The sequence below is a fragment of the Dermacentor albipictus genome, chromosome 7, assembly GCF_038994185.2.
Source record: "Dermacentor albipictus isolate Rhodes 1998 colony chromosome 7, USDA_Dalb.pri_finalv2, whole genome shotgun sequence".
Classification (NCBI taxonomy): Eukaryota; Metazoa; Arthropoda; class Arachnida; order Ixodida; family Ixodidae; genus Dermacentor; species Dermacentor albipictus.
Genome location: NC_091827.1, coordinates 88,216,227 through 88,230,298, shown reverse-complemented (window position 1 = coordinate 88,230,298; position 14,072 = coordinate 88,216,227). Strand labels below are relative to the sequence as shown.

Here is a 14,072-nt window from a genome sequence, read left to right as displayed (position 1 = left end):
TTTTCCTTTTTCCCTAAAACTCCTTTGCCCTCTCATTTCTACGTAGTCAGTGACGGCCTCGGCAAAACACGCCAGGTTCGTACCAGTTATTGCTAGGCTACCTCAAACCCCGATGGCGTCTCTAGGCCGCAAACGTCTCGGAAGCCGGGGCATCGACACCGCGTACTGCAGCTGTATTCAAGGTTTGTCTGCGTGGGAGAGTGATGACCGTCCCTGTCCTCCAAACTTATTGTCTCCGAGTTCTCCGAGTGCGTGTTTACAAGACGCCGCCGTCCGAATGCGCTCCTCACATGCGCACCGCACCTCTCCGGCGCACAAGGGCCGATTTATGCTCGAGCCGCCCATCGACGCAAGCCGCACCGCACGCGTGCGGTCGCGCGAAAAATTGCACGTATCCAACACTTGTGCGCAAATTTCGGTTTACAATGTGTAAGGTATACACTGTGCACACAGTGTAAATGGTAATTTGTGCACAAGTGCTGCATACGTGCAATTTTTCGCGCGACCGCACGCGTGCGGTGCGGCTTGTGGCGATGGGCGGCTCGAGCGTAAATTGGTCCTAAGCCGTCCTTCACGACACCACACAGGCTTTTCTCCGCACCCAGCATCCAAGGCCGCCGATTGCCTTCCGGACGCGTAGGAGAATAGATCCCCGCTCCGTACATGCAGCACGTGGTCAAGGTTGCTGAGCCCTTCTTAACCACGGCGGCGCCTCCAATTAGTCAGGTACTCGGGAGCTAGAACCACAATACCGCGTACAGCAATCCCCTTCAAAGATGGTCTGTGTGGACCCGTGTGACTGTCGGCGGACTGCCAACTCCGTGCGCACAATACTGACTTCCCTGAATCCGCACCTCGCCCCCCTGGCGCCCGCCGCGACGCGTCACCCGGCACCGCGCGGTCCTTGTGACCCCTCATAACACAGAAACGGTTGCCCCGCTGACATGGGGGGAAGTGAACCCCCTCTCTATACCCAAAGCAAGTGGCCGATTCGTGACACTTAACAACACGAACAATCAGAGCGACCTTCATCGCGCTTACACGGTTTGAGGCAAACAGTGGCTAAGGTTTGTTGCAGCGACGCATTTGAAGTTTTCCACCCGAGTTAACGTAAATAAACGCGCACAATGACCGCCCGACTGCAGCCTCGCGAGCCTATAGCAGCCGCGCAGCTGGATCTCGATGGAAAGCTCCCGCCATTTGTCGGCCAAACTGAAAATGGATACGCGGGTGAAGCACGGCGCCGGGCAGAGTTCGGCAACTGAACCATTGGAGCAGACATCATGCATGAAAAGCTGGCGGCCCTCTATACGAACTGGCTCATAACTTCAAGGGTCTAAGAGAACTGAAAGAATGCCCACATTATACTAAACCACAAAAAGGGAGACGTTAAAGAACTGAACAATTATAAGCCCATTGGCTTACTTCCAGTATGGTATAAAATAGCAGCAAGGTAACTTCCAACACAATAAGCGCAACCTTCGAATTCAGTCTACCATGAGAACAGGCTGGCTTCAGAAAGGGATACTCTCGAATAGATCAGATCCATGTCATCAATCAGATAATCGAGAAATCCGCAGAGTACAATCAGCCTTTCTATATGGCTTTCATAGATTACGAAAATGCATTTGATTCAGCAAAGATACCAGCAGTGACAAAGGCAATACGTAATCAAGGAATACAGGATGCTTACGTAAACATCTTGGAAAATATTTACAGAGATTCCACAGCTACCTTAATTATCCACAAGTAGAAAGGCACCTATTAAAAGTGGTCAGGCAAGGAGACACAATCTCTCGAATGCTATTCACTCCATGCTTGGAAGAAGTATTCAAGCTATTAAACTGGGAAGGCTTAGGAGTGGGGATGAACGCGAATATCTCGGCAGCCTTCGGTTTGCAGACGACATTGTCCTGTTCGGCAACACTACGGACGAATTGCAACAAATGATTGAGGTCCTTAACAGAGAAAGAGTAAGCGTGGAGCCGAAGATTTATATGCAGAAAACAAAGATAATGATCAATAACCTGGCAAGGGAACAAGATTTTAGGATCGCCAGTCAGTCACTAGAGTCTGTGAAGGAGTAGAGTACATTTACCTAGGTGAATTATTCACAGGGAACCCTGATCATGAGAAGGAAATTCACAGAAGAATAAAAATGGGTTGGAGTGCGTACGGCAGGCATTGTCAGATCCCGTCTGGAATCTTACCATTATAATTAAAACGAAAGGTATACAATCAATGCATTCTATTGGTGCCAACATATGGGGCAGAAACTTGTAGACTGACGAAGAAGCTCGAGAACAAGTTAAGGACCGTGCAAAGAGCGATAGAACGAATAATGTTAGGCGTAACGTTAAGAGACAGGAAGACAACGGTGTCGATCAGAGAGCAAACGGGAATAGCCGATATTCTAATTAACATTAAGAGAAAAAAATGGAGCTGGGCAGGTAATGTAATGCGTAGGTTAGATAATGGATCTCGATGGTAACCGGTGGAACATTAGAGTTACAGAATGGGTGCCAGGAGAAGGGAAGAGCAGTCGAGGACGGCAGAATACTAGCTGAGGTGATGAAATTAGAATATTCGCAGGCACTTGTTGGAATCGGTTGGCGCAGGACAGGGGTAATTGGAAATTACAGGAAGAGGCCTTCGTCCTAAATTGGACATAAAATAAGTTGATGATGGTGATGATGGCTAGCATCGCAGTTCGCTTGCGAAACCACCAGTGATTGTCTCCACAAGACAGCGCATAGTGAGAAGAGCAGTAGCAGCGCCCAGCCTCATCCCTGGGGCGCACATTAAATAGCAAGTCATTTCATAGAAACCTGGCGACATGCTGCTCAAACATACTTCCCAAGACACCGCCTCTGCGCTATATACGAACACAATACAAGAGACTGTGCTACAATTACAACATGGTCGACAGATGTTACCATAATTTTGGCACTCGCAGGTGGTAGCACGTCAAGAATAGCTCTTACACGTAAATGCTATGAGCTGGCCGATTAAGTATTTCGACAAGTAAATCCGTTCTGCGGACATGCCAAACCAGGAAAAAGATCCACGAAAGGGAGAAACATCAGACACCTCAGAGTGATACGAAGCTAGAAAAGGAACTCGTACGATATGAGTTTGCTTTGTAGCTTTCTGCGCCATTATGATGGCAATTTCTGTGCTATTATTGTGGCAACTTGTCACTTACGGAAGTATTCAGTACAACCACTAGACAAGCCTGAATATAAGGGAGGCGTATCTGCAGAAAAGTGAAAAAAAATCCGACAAAACTACGAATTTCTGTTTATCTTTAGAAAAGGCTTACCAATGTTCCTTACTTTTAAGATCACATCGTCAACGTGCCTTGAAAGTTCCACACTTCATTGAAGAGGTTGCTGTGTCCCGAAGGCAACTTGAGAAACAGGTCATCAGTAACGAGCCTCCATACAACATTGGGCTGCGAATAGAAATAGAAAGGCTTTACATAATAGCACGTGCTTTATTAGTCAATCCAAAACTCTTATATCAGCATGTCGTTACACAGTTGTATATTGTTTCCACTACTACGGTGCTGATGTAGGACGGCAGAACTGAAACGGCAGTTTTTCTGCTAGAGGTTCTCACCCACTATACATCACGTAACGGGCAAACAATCGTCCTTTACAAATGCAACCCAGCAAAGCAAAACAATAGGTAAGCATAGAGGAAGCGACTACTGCTCATTGGCGTGGAAATGCCGTCACCCTTAAAGAAATGGCGCATGCTTGCTATCAAATAATCCTACATGAACATCTAGAGATCCATCCTAACAACACTAATGTTCCCATATACCACATGGGGCACGTTGTCTACGATCCCCTTATTCTGCTATGAGCATTATGAGAATTCCATATAGAAACCCACGCGCTCCCATGATTTATATGCGACATGTCAAATATGCTCGGTATGCCATTACGAAACACATGAGTTTGATATTAAACCACAATATATTCTTATGGAATTATTCGACACGGGGCATACAGGTCTTTACGATAGGGACATGGATTCTCTCTATCCGCATTCGCTCCAATTTCACGTCACACGGTGCTTGCTTGGCTCGTGAGAGCTGTGTATTTGTTAATGTTATTATGGCACTGTCCTGAGCGACTGCAATACTTCATAATTTTATGTAATTATTAATTTATACATACTGCCAATCCCTGATTTGATTAAAACAAGAAAGGCAAGTACAATGACACGAGCTGCGAACAACAAAGCAAATTTATATGCACTATATAATTACAAGAGCGTCAAATCAAACTATCTTTGCTTGCTAAAACGACATAATTAAATACAGCATATCAGTTTGAAGATATGGCGACAATATAGCAAGTTAGAAACTGATGTTCAAAAATAGAGCAAAGGAATCTAAGAAGGACGTGGAAAACATGTGATAAACAACATACGTGTTAAATGTGATAAACAGCATGCCCACATGCATAGGTTGTATTGGTTACAAAACCTTGATGTCGATAAAGGAGTCGCAGCTTCACACGAAAGACGAAGCATTGATTGGGATAGGAAAAAATTACACAGGTATACCACGTAAAGCTTTCCGAGCTGCACAAGCTGCTGTAAACTTTTGCTTAATAAACAAATTAATAAGCACGTTGTCACGCTCGCACTGACAAATACGAACACATTTTACTCGATGACCGAGGATACTCGCTATCAGAAGAACGCCGGCGTGATGAAGTGTGGCGGCAGCGGTGACTGAATTTTCCTTCGTGCTGTCTCTCGTTTTCAACTCCAGCTAGGCTCGCGAGAACATTGCGCACGCGAAAGCCATAACCTATCTCTGGCCGCCTATCTTTCGAACCTACTGCAGAATGCCTCCAAGATCTCCGGTCTGCACGGTGCCGCGCTTAGCCGCTGCAGCCGGAGTAGCAGAGGAGATGCGCACTCAACACACATCTCCCCGCTCCCCCCTTTGCGCGCTTTCCCCCCTTTGCGTGATTTTGAAGACGGCGCGAACCCTCCCCACCGTCCTCCCTTGTGCGCGTGAGAAGACGCTGCCGTATCAGGCCACCATCCATCTCGGTGTACCCTCGGAAGCTTTCCGCCGCACCTACAGCATAAGGGCCGCAGTAGCGATCTTATCGCACTCGGACTTCGTACGGAACATCAAGGCGGCGACACCGATGGCGACGGCGGAAGTTCGCCTGGAGTGTCCATATAATTGCTTTCGCGAGAAAAAAAGCATATACATGGCGATTGGGTGTGCTTTTTGAATACCAGAACATCGAGGTGAGGGGGGAACAAGCAAGATTAAGCAGCTAATGAATTATGCAATAGTATATAAAACGAGGGCGTTTACAGGGAGTATTACTAATAGTGTTGAATACGTAGACAGCTAGTTAAAGAGAAAGTGCCAGCAAACAGAAATCAGTGACAGACCAGAACGAGGAAGTCAAAGCTTTAAGGCGATTAGATTTTCCCCATAGGTAGCAAATATATGCAATGAGCTAGATAGTAATAAAGCACTCGCTCAGCTTATTTCACTTTCTAATCCCTAATGGGAAGAATAACTTGTTAGATCAGATCAACTGGTGGAAAAGGGATAGTCTTTGAGTGTTCGTGTGCTTATGTGAGTGTTCCCGCGTTCCAGTTTGGATGTTACATTCCATTCAATTCACATTATTTCATAAAAAACGATAAAAAAGATAAAAACGATAAAAGAACGATAAAAACGATAAAAAAAGACCTTCTGGAAGGGTCAGCCGGCTGTATTAGCAGGTACCAATGCCAATATTGTTGTGTAGAAGCTGGTACTCTAGCTTAGCCCGGGTTAGTCTAGCTCGGTTTTGTAGTGTTAGGATCCCGGCATTCTTTAATGGTTCGGTGAGTGAGACTTTTAGTACAAACAGTGCCCAAGGGCGTTGATGCTAGATTGCCGCATTTTAAAGATATGTCAGAGCAGGATCTTTAGAGACATTGAACGTGTTTTGTTTAAATTGCACAGTTTACCCTACAATTAATTAAAAAAATTGCTTGTCTTTCCTGCATACCGGCACATTTCAGAGCGGTTAATATACGTATTCTACGGCCGACGAAGGTGTCGAATATTGGATGAGACGAAACAGTTATAGCCAGGGGCTTAGGTGAAATGGTGCTGGCCGTATGTGCAAGCAAAGCCAGTGCCACAGCTTATGCTTCTCTTTGCTACAGCAAAGCAACATGCCGTTTCCAAGTGAAGTGCACTCACGCTAACTGGGCACAAGGAGACAGGGTAAAAAATAAAAATAAATTCTGGAGGTTTACGTGCAAAAATTACGAAATTATTGGGAGGCACGCCGTAGTGGGGACGCCATATTATTTTGACCACATTGGCTTCCTTAGCACACACCTAAATCTAAGTACACGAGCATTTTTGTACATCGACATCTAAATGTCACAGCCAGGAATCGTACCCACGACCTCGAGCCAGCAATTGTGCTTCTTCGCACAAATCGTTTGACCTAACCAAGATGGCTCACCTCGGGCTAGAATCGTATTAAGGTATAAATATGCAGACCGGTGAGACCATTTCTGTTACCTTACTTTCGAGTCATCATTCAGGCTTTCAAAGCGCCCGCCTCAGCTTAGACAATGCTTCGAACAGGAATGTGGCCATCTTGGTTAGGGCAAGTTAGATGTCTGAGAATGCCTGCTTAAGCAATTTCGCATGTCATCGATTGGGAAGTGCAAAAATATTCACAACAAATATCGCTTTTATCATACAGATAATGAGGGAGCCGAAAAAGAGGACCGGAGGCTCAGCACAATGCGTTGGCGGGCTAGTTGGTGCGAATCCATGAATACTTTGTTTAGCGCAAAACGACACACACAAGAAAGACGACAGGACAAGGCGCTACTTTCAACTGACATCATTTTATTGCGTCACTCCTTTATAGACCGCTCAAACCAGAGGAACATGAACATGAACAAGAACTTCATTCTGGCAAATGAGAAAGCTCAGAAGGTAAAACGCAAAGCCATTTCTTTGTTGGAAAATATAGGCCTCACCAATATCGTGAAAGATGTAAAACAATGTAAGGTACTTGCTTTAGAGGTTTTTTTCACAGCAAAAACGCACAAACCGGATGTACCTTTCCGTACAATAGTCAGTGAAAACAACTGTTGGCAGGTTTTGGTTAGCCGCTTTTTGCTAAAACAGTTGAAGCATTTAACTATTGACGATCCTTATGGCATAAAGGATTCTTTCGATGTTGTTTCCTTTCTGGAAGACAACAATTCAGTAGCCGACATTTTTTCTGTTGACGTCGAAGATCTTTACTATTCAATACCGCATGATGAGCTATTTCGCAGTGTGATGACGTGCATTGAAGAAAGTGGCGAGGTAGATTTTCGCAATGCCACCGGGTTATCTTCGGAAAGTTTCATGTCCCTTCTTGAATTTTATTTAGGTGCAACTTTTATCCTGTTCGAAAATAACCTTTTTATCCAGAAAAATGGCGTGTGTATTGGTTCATATGTGGCGCCTGCTCTTTGTAATATTTCTTTATCTTTTGTAGACCGCGCTCTTAAGAGTGCCTTGAACAATGACTCGGTTCTAATTTTTAGATATGTTGACGATTTTCTTGTTCTGATAAAACAGACTAACAACGAATGCTCCGTGACGGTAGCTGATATTTTAACCCTGTTCAATGACAATGGCAAAGGTTTAACTTTCACACATGAGCTATCTCAAAAATTCACACGGTAAACTCCAGTTTTTAGATTTGCAGCTATCCTTACAAACAGGCCACGCCTGTTGGATGTACTCGCCACGCGCACGTAAGGAACCTTTACCTTACGCGTCAGCGCATTTAAAGACTGTGAAACGCGCCATTGCTTTGATGTGTTTAGAATCTTCCTTAATGAAATCTTGTCATCACTCTGCGAACATGAGCTTCAATGCACAGTTAAATAGGCTGCAGGCTGCTGGTTACCCACGTGTGGTGGTGACGTCAGTCTCGGAGGTATTGCTTCAGAAACTGAAAGGGAAGCGGCACAAAAGTAACTGCATCACACAAAAGAAGAGGCCTGAAGTTGTGCCGTATTGCCACAGAGTGGCTCACAATCTAAAGAATGTCGCCACTAAATACCAAATTCCGGTAGTGTTTTCCGCTCCTCAGAAACTGTCAATGTTGTGCAGCCGTATTTCTAAAACAAGTAAAAAACCTGATTGTGAAAAAAACCACGGAAGTTTGTAGAATGCAGCGTCGGTGTCGTTTGTAAAATTCCCTTGTCATGTGGCAAAGTGTATGTAGGGCAGTCAGGCCGCTGTGTTAACGAGCGCCTTAGAGAACATGAGCGATCCATACCAACAGGCAGAGGTTCCCATTTGGCTCAGCATTGTAAAACATGCAAATGCAAACCCATGTTTCGTGATACCACGATTTTGAAAAAGAGCCCTGACACCACCGCCCGAGAGTTATCGGAAGCATTTTTCATTAAGTCATTGGAGTCACAGTGCATTAGTGTGCCTTGCTTAACCTTGTACAGCGCTGAATTTGGTTTTTTTGATTCTGTCGCATGAGTGCGCTCTTTGGATCGGATGTTGTTGGTGGCTCCACCGCATGGTGCTCACTGCGCATGTTCCTCTGGTTTGAGCGGTCTATAAAGGAGTGACGCAATAAAATGATGTCAGTTGAGAGTAGCGCCTTGTCCTGTCGTCTTTCTTGTGTATGTCGTTTTGCGCTAAGCAAAGTATTCAAGGACCGGAGGTGCTCGATTGTTTTTTTTTTTCAGATACAACCGTATGACACTAAGGCGCGATGACATGCCTCCTGCTAAGCTCACATGCAACAAGGCACTTATGGGTGAAAGAACATTACACATCCACCACCACGACCATGAACAGCGTGGTCAAACACTACGAGAGCTAGATCTAGCACAAATACAGAAACACCCACGAAAGTGTAACGGCAGGGCGACCACCGCAATGGCTCAATTAAAATTAAAATTAAATACTGGGGTCTTACGCGCCAAGACTACGATGTGCAGCACGCCGTAGTGGGGGACTCCGGAATAATTTCGACCACCTGGGGCTCTTTAACCTACACCTAAATCTAAGTACACGCTCTGGCTCAATGACAAAGCACCAATGCGTAATGGGATATGCTGGTTCGGCTCCCATCCGTGCCGAGCCGTGTTTTCGTCCATTTTCCTTTCCTTTTTCTTATTATTTCTAAACACCAAATAAAAGAAATAAAACCGTTATATGCCGCTACCATTTGCATGGCTTCATGGTGTGTGATTCTTGTGCTTTTATACTATAATACACAGCTATTCTTGGACAAGAAGGCTTCAACTGTCACTTTGAGACTAAACCGTATACCTGGAACTTTTCTCCCAGCGTTTCCTTTCCGCCGTAATGCACTTTCCAGAGCTCGACTTCTCTCCAGCAATTGTCCGTGTTCATCGGATCGTCCATGTAGCCACGACGAGCGATCGAGCAGTCCACCGCCTGGTTGGGATCAGACGTGTCGGGTTGCTCCTGGAGGCACTCCGAGAAAAACTGCAACGGAGTAATGCGACACTCAATGAACATCGAGTACGTCGCTTATCGGTGCGCCGAATGGCCCATTATAATAATAAATAATGTCGAGCATATTGGATGCTCGCACCGCTGCATGAGGAAGCCCCGCACATAAAAATAATTTAGCGAATCGTAATTTACACTCATACCCTCAACCACCGAGCAAGCGCAGACTCAAAATTATGAGATAATTACTGACAACTTGGGCAAGAGCCCTTGCTAGGTTTGAAAGCAAGAAACGCAGAAGGGGCACAAAGGCGGGTGGGTGCTTGCTTGGTCCGATCACGGAATATCAAAATGGCAGCCATTTGGTGCACTCGGCAAATGGCCGTCGCCTGCCGAGCACAGCCTATCGTATCCGACTCATAAAAACAGAAAGAGAAACCTTGCGTAAGCATGCACATGACTTTTATTGCGAAACGTAATAAAAGAAACAATGAATGCAACCTAGTCTTCGTCACTGAAGCCACCAAAAGACCCTTCTGAGTCGGAACAAAACTGGTCTATACATTCGTCAGTAAGGGCACTGTTATCACGGGAAACCGATGGCGATGCAACACCCGCTAGTCGTTGGTCGAGCTCGCCGTCCTCGCTGCCCTCGAGTGCGGTGATGATGCCGCAGCCCACGAAAGATTGGCTAATCAGCATTTGACAAGAAGTTGAGGACATCCAGCCGCAACGGCTTGCACAGATTAACTTTAATCGCGCTTTCGCCACGCCTCGTGAATTCTTCCTACTAACACTTGAGCGAACTCTAGAATGACTTGTTCCAGTATACATCAGCTGGTTGAACGCAAGTGCACCCAGCAGGGGTGTGCGCAACATCTGAGTCGAGCGCCTTTACTGCATCAGTTAAAGCTTTTGTTTTATGAACTGGTGTTTGATCGATGATAAGCAGATGTCAAACATCGTTGCAGTTAGCACCCCAAACCTTTCGCAACCAATCCAGACACCTCTCCCCATTCATCCATTTTTTTTTGAAGATACGAGACACAAGTTGTCTGCGCGTCTCACACGTTGTCTGCTAAAAAAAAGTGATTGAAGCGCTAGTCATAGCAAATATTTAGAAGTAAAGAAAGAATTATAAAACGACTTAAACGGAATTCGCAGCTGCAATTAGGCGCTCGCTGGAATACTCCCTGTTGTTTCTTTCTGTACCACATATGTCTTGCGTTTGTGGCCAGATGCACGGGCTGCTAATGTTACAGTAAACCCACGGAGAAAACATCCGGTATCCGCAATTCGAATGCTGCTTTCACTAACGACATCGTTCGTCCTCTCGGCAGGGTTGTCTATCCTTACCGTAGTCTGGTCCATATTACACACATTGTAATATGTGCAGTTATTAGGAGTGCGTAAAGCCACACTTGCACTACGGAAGCCGTTCTGTACAGAATCATCAAAGTCCGATGGCACCTTCCGGCTCTCAATTGTTCACAAGCACACAGACACACTAAACCGTTTCTTTCACCGCTTTACGTAATGCGAAAACGCTTTGAAGTTCCTGAGGTTCAATACGTCGGCAATTTTTACTGCTTGTTCTTCTACAAGCCGGTTATTGGTTGCGCGACCAGCTCTCGGTTTGTCCTTCAAGTAATTCAATAAGGCACCATGGACCTTTTCACCGAAGACAGGTGCTCCATCAGTCAGCTTGCGTTTCAGCCGCGATTTTGCGTGGTTTTGTTTCAGGAAGAGTTCGCCCTTTGAGTCCCACTCGCTTACGCTCATTATAAAATTCACGCCGTGTCCGACTTACGTTCTTTCAATGACACCGATGCCATTGACAGACCTCCACTTTTTAAGCAACCGTATACACGAATGCATTGTCCAGACAATCGAACTGAGCGAACGTAAGTGCCACAGCCCAATTAACGCGGAAATGACCGATCAGAGGAGGCATGCTGGGCTCGCGCTAAGGTCTGTGCGGCCCGCGATTCCCTAGATCCTTCTTTGCAACTCATCTTAACTTTTGCCCCTTTCTCTTTGTACCCTATTTCTAAGTGACCCATTTAACGCCGCAGCCCTTCGCCTGCGCCGTTATGACTCATATCTAGCGATGGTCGGTAGAAGCTCAAGGAGGCAAGGACTGGGCGCTCGCTGTAGGCTTCGCATGTATATATTTCTGATTAGTCTGAAATAAGGGGTGAGCGCTCGATGGTGTCTTTTGCTTGTTCTTAAATTGGTTCAGAAGTACGGAGTGGGTGCTTATAGTGATATGCGGTATTTTGCGCTATATAAGGCAGCCCTGTGCTCTTCTGCATGCTTATCAAACGCATGGCAGACAATAATTATTGCGTTAGAGGTTCTTGGAAATTGACAGCAACGTTCCTTAAGAGGAAGCTTTAGTTTCGGTGCCCCTATCTAAACACATGTAAAAGGAGAATTCGTTTTTATCGAAATAACACTACACCAAATTTGACTAGGTTTGTTGCTTTTAAGGAAAAAGCTTAGAATCTAGTGACAGTTTGTTTCAAATTTTTTATTTAGGTTGTCAATCTTTTAATAAAAATTATCAAAAATTGCAAATTTTTAGGAAACGAAACTATCAAGTTTACAGCACTGTAACTCAGCAATGAAAAATGATATCACAATTCTGTGAAGTGCATCCAATAGCAAATCTAAAACAGACAAAATTGATATGTTACACATAAACCTAAAAGAAATTATTAATATGAAAATACAGCTTTTGCAGAACCCTTGCGCACATTGTAATGAATTCACGTAAGATATTGGCATATCGAATTTGTACGCTTTGAATTATATAATGGATTCCGTCTACAGAACTGCGATATCTGTTCTCGATGTACATCTTTCAATTAGTAAACTTCGTGCTTCTATTTCTTTCGAACTTTCCAATTTTTGAAAATTATTTAAACAAAATTTAGGCCCTAGATCAAAATTCTGCCTCCAACAGTCACCAGAATTTAACTTTCTCTATGAAATTTAACAAATTTCATTGAAATCGATTCAGGGGTTATCTCAGAAAAGCGTTTCTGTGTTTTACATGTATTTGAATAGGCCATGTCGGAGTTGGGCCTGAGCTAAAGCTTCCTCTTAAGTCCGCCTTCGACGTTTTATGCAGTAACCACGTGGAACGTGTTTTCAACGATACTTCGGCATATCGGACACCCATTGCCGCTGCGTTCATTTCACGCAGCGCAAGAGCAACTAAGTCATCGTGGCGCATTTGCACTTATAGGGCATTCTATTTGATCGGCGACGACACTAAACACATTTCGACAGAGATACAGGAGCGATCATTAGGCGGCGCAAAAAATGTCCAGTGACGTGTCACTTCGTGAACGCTGGTTATGCGCAAGCATATGGGCGCTATTCCCTTTAGTCTCCTGGGCACGCCGAGCCCGCACCTTTTGTCGGACTTGTTCAGCTCAAGCCAGGCGCTCGGCGAAGACTTCGGGATCAGTCGACTCGTGCTCAGCCTGACGCCGCTTGCATCGCTGTCCATCCATCTCGCTTGGCGCTCGACCTCTCGATCACAAGACGAACAGGGTACGTACACAGCGCACACAGAACTCGTAGCAACTGCCAGGGAAGGTCAACCCAGCGCGCCTCCACCTACCCTCCTCCTCCGTCGCGCTTCGTCTCCTTTCTCATTCGCCGCTTCGCTCAACGCCACCTAGACTTTCCTCTGGGAAGTGCTGCTCTGCCGCGCGCTCAGCGCGCTCCTTTGTACTTTCCCTGGCGCGTGACTCTCTTCACCTCCAGGCGCCTTCCTCCTCAGGCGCTCGCTTCCCTCGCGGCAACACACATAATCTCGTCGACTTCACAGATGGAGCATGCACGTTAGCGGGTTAAAAAAAAAAAAACCTTGACGCAGCGCCAAGAACTTCGGCATTGGAAATGCAGTTTGCATTCAGCGTCGATCAGCCCCTTTTAAGTATTTCACAAAGAAAAAATATACAAATGAAGAAGCCACGCCTTACTTCTGTGACAGGCTAGATATGTTACCTAAAATGTATTCTCATTATTTTAAGATTGCTGTGCAACTGTTCCAATAATTCCCTGAGTTTCTTTTTTTTACCATTAAAGTGTTTAAGTAGTGTTACATCTATAGAGAAACGATAGTGACTGAAGGGCGCAACACTAAGCTACGCAGAAATGCACACAGAACTTTAATGAATTTGTGAACTCCTTAAAAAGGTTTTATGGTTCGTACTATTTAGAGTCCGCAGCATCTACAGCAAATCGAGCTTGGAAGCTCAAGAGCATAACAATTGCTAAGCCTTTTCTTGAACACTTCGTAGCTGAATTGCGACGGCAGCACTGCGTTGTTTGTCAAAGCCGATTTCTTTTACTTAGATAGGTGGTTACCACATCTGCAAGGCAATAGACTGTAATGTATTACGTCTGCGCACCCTACGATGTGAATGACGATGCAAGGCTTTCATCCAAAGCGAACTTACTCAGCACAAGCATACATATTTTGCTATTGCAGTTGCGCAAGAAGCGCCAACGCCTACATTATTAGGCGCTGCACAACACTAACAGTCGA

At 45.3% G+C, this 14,072-nt stretch overlaps 1 protein-coding gene across 3 annotated transcripts in view; it reads right to left on the bottom strand.

Moving 5' to 3' along the window:
- Window positions 1–14,072, bottom strand: part of LOC135899688 (transient receptor potential cation channel subfamily M member-like 2) — a 157,548-nt gene that overhangs the window by 9,064 nt on the left and 134,412 nt on the right. For 2 of the 3 annotated variants that reach the window (XM_065429017.1, XM_065429020.1), the window contains 2 exons: window positions 9,359–9,538; window positions 3,336–3,454 (listed from right to left, as the gene is read on the bottom strand). In XM_065429017.1, coding sequence (XP_065285089.1) covers window positions 3,344–3,454; window positions 9,359–9,538 — 291 coding nt within the window. In that variant the 3' untranslated portion in view covers window positions 3,336–3,343. Of the gene's footprint in view, window positions 1–3,322; window positions 3,455–9,358; window positions 9,539–14,072 lie in introns of all 3 variants that reach the window. The other variant, XM_065429019.1, reaches the window with a different exon arrangement.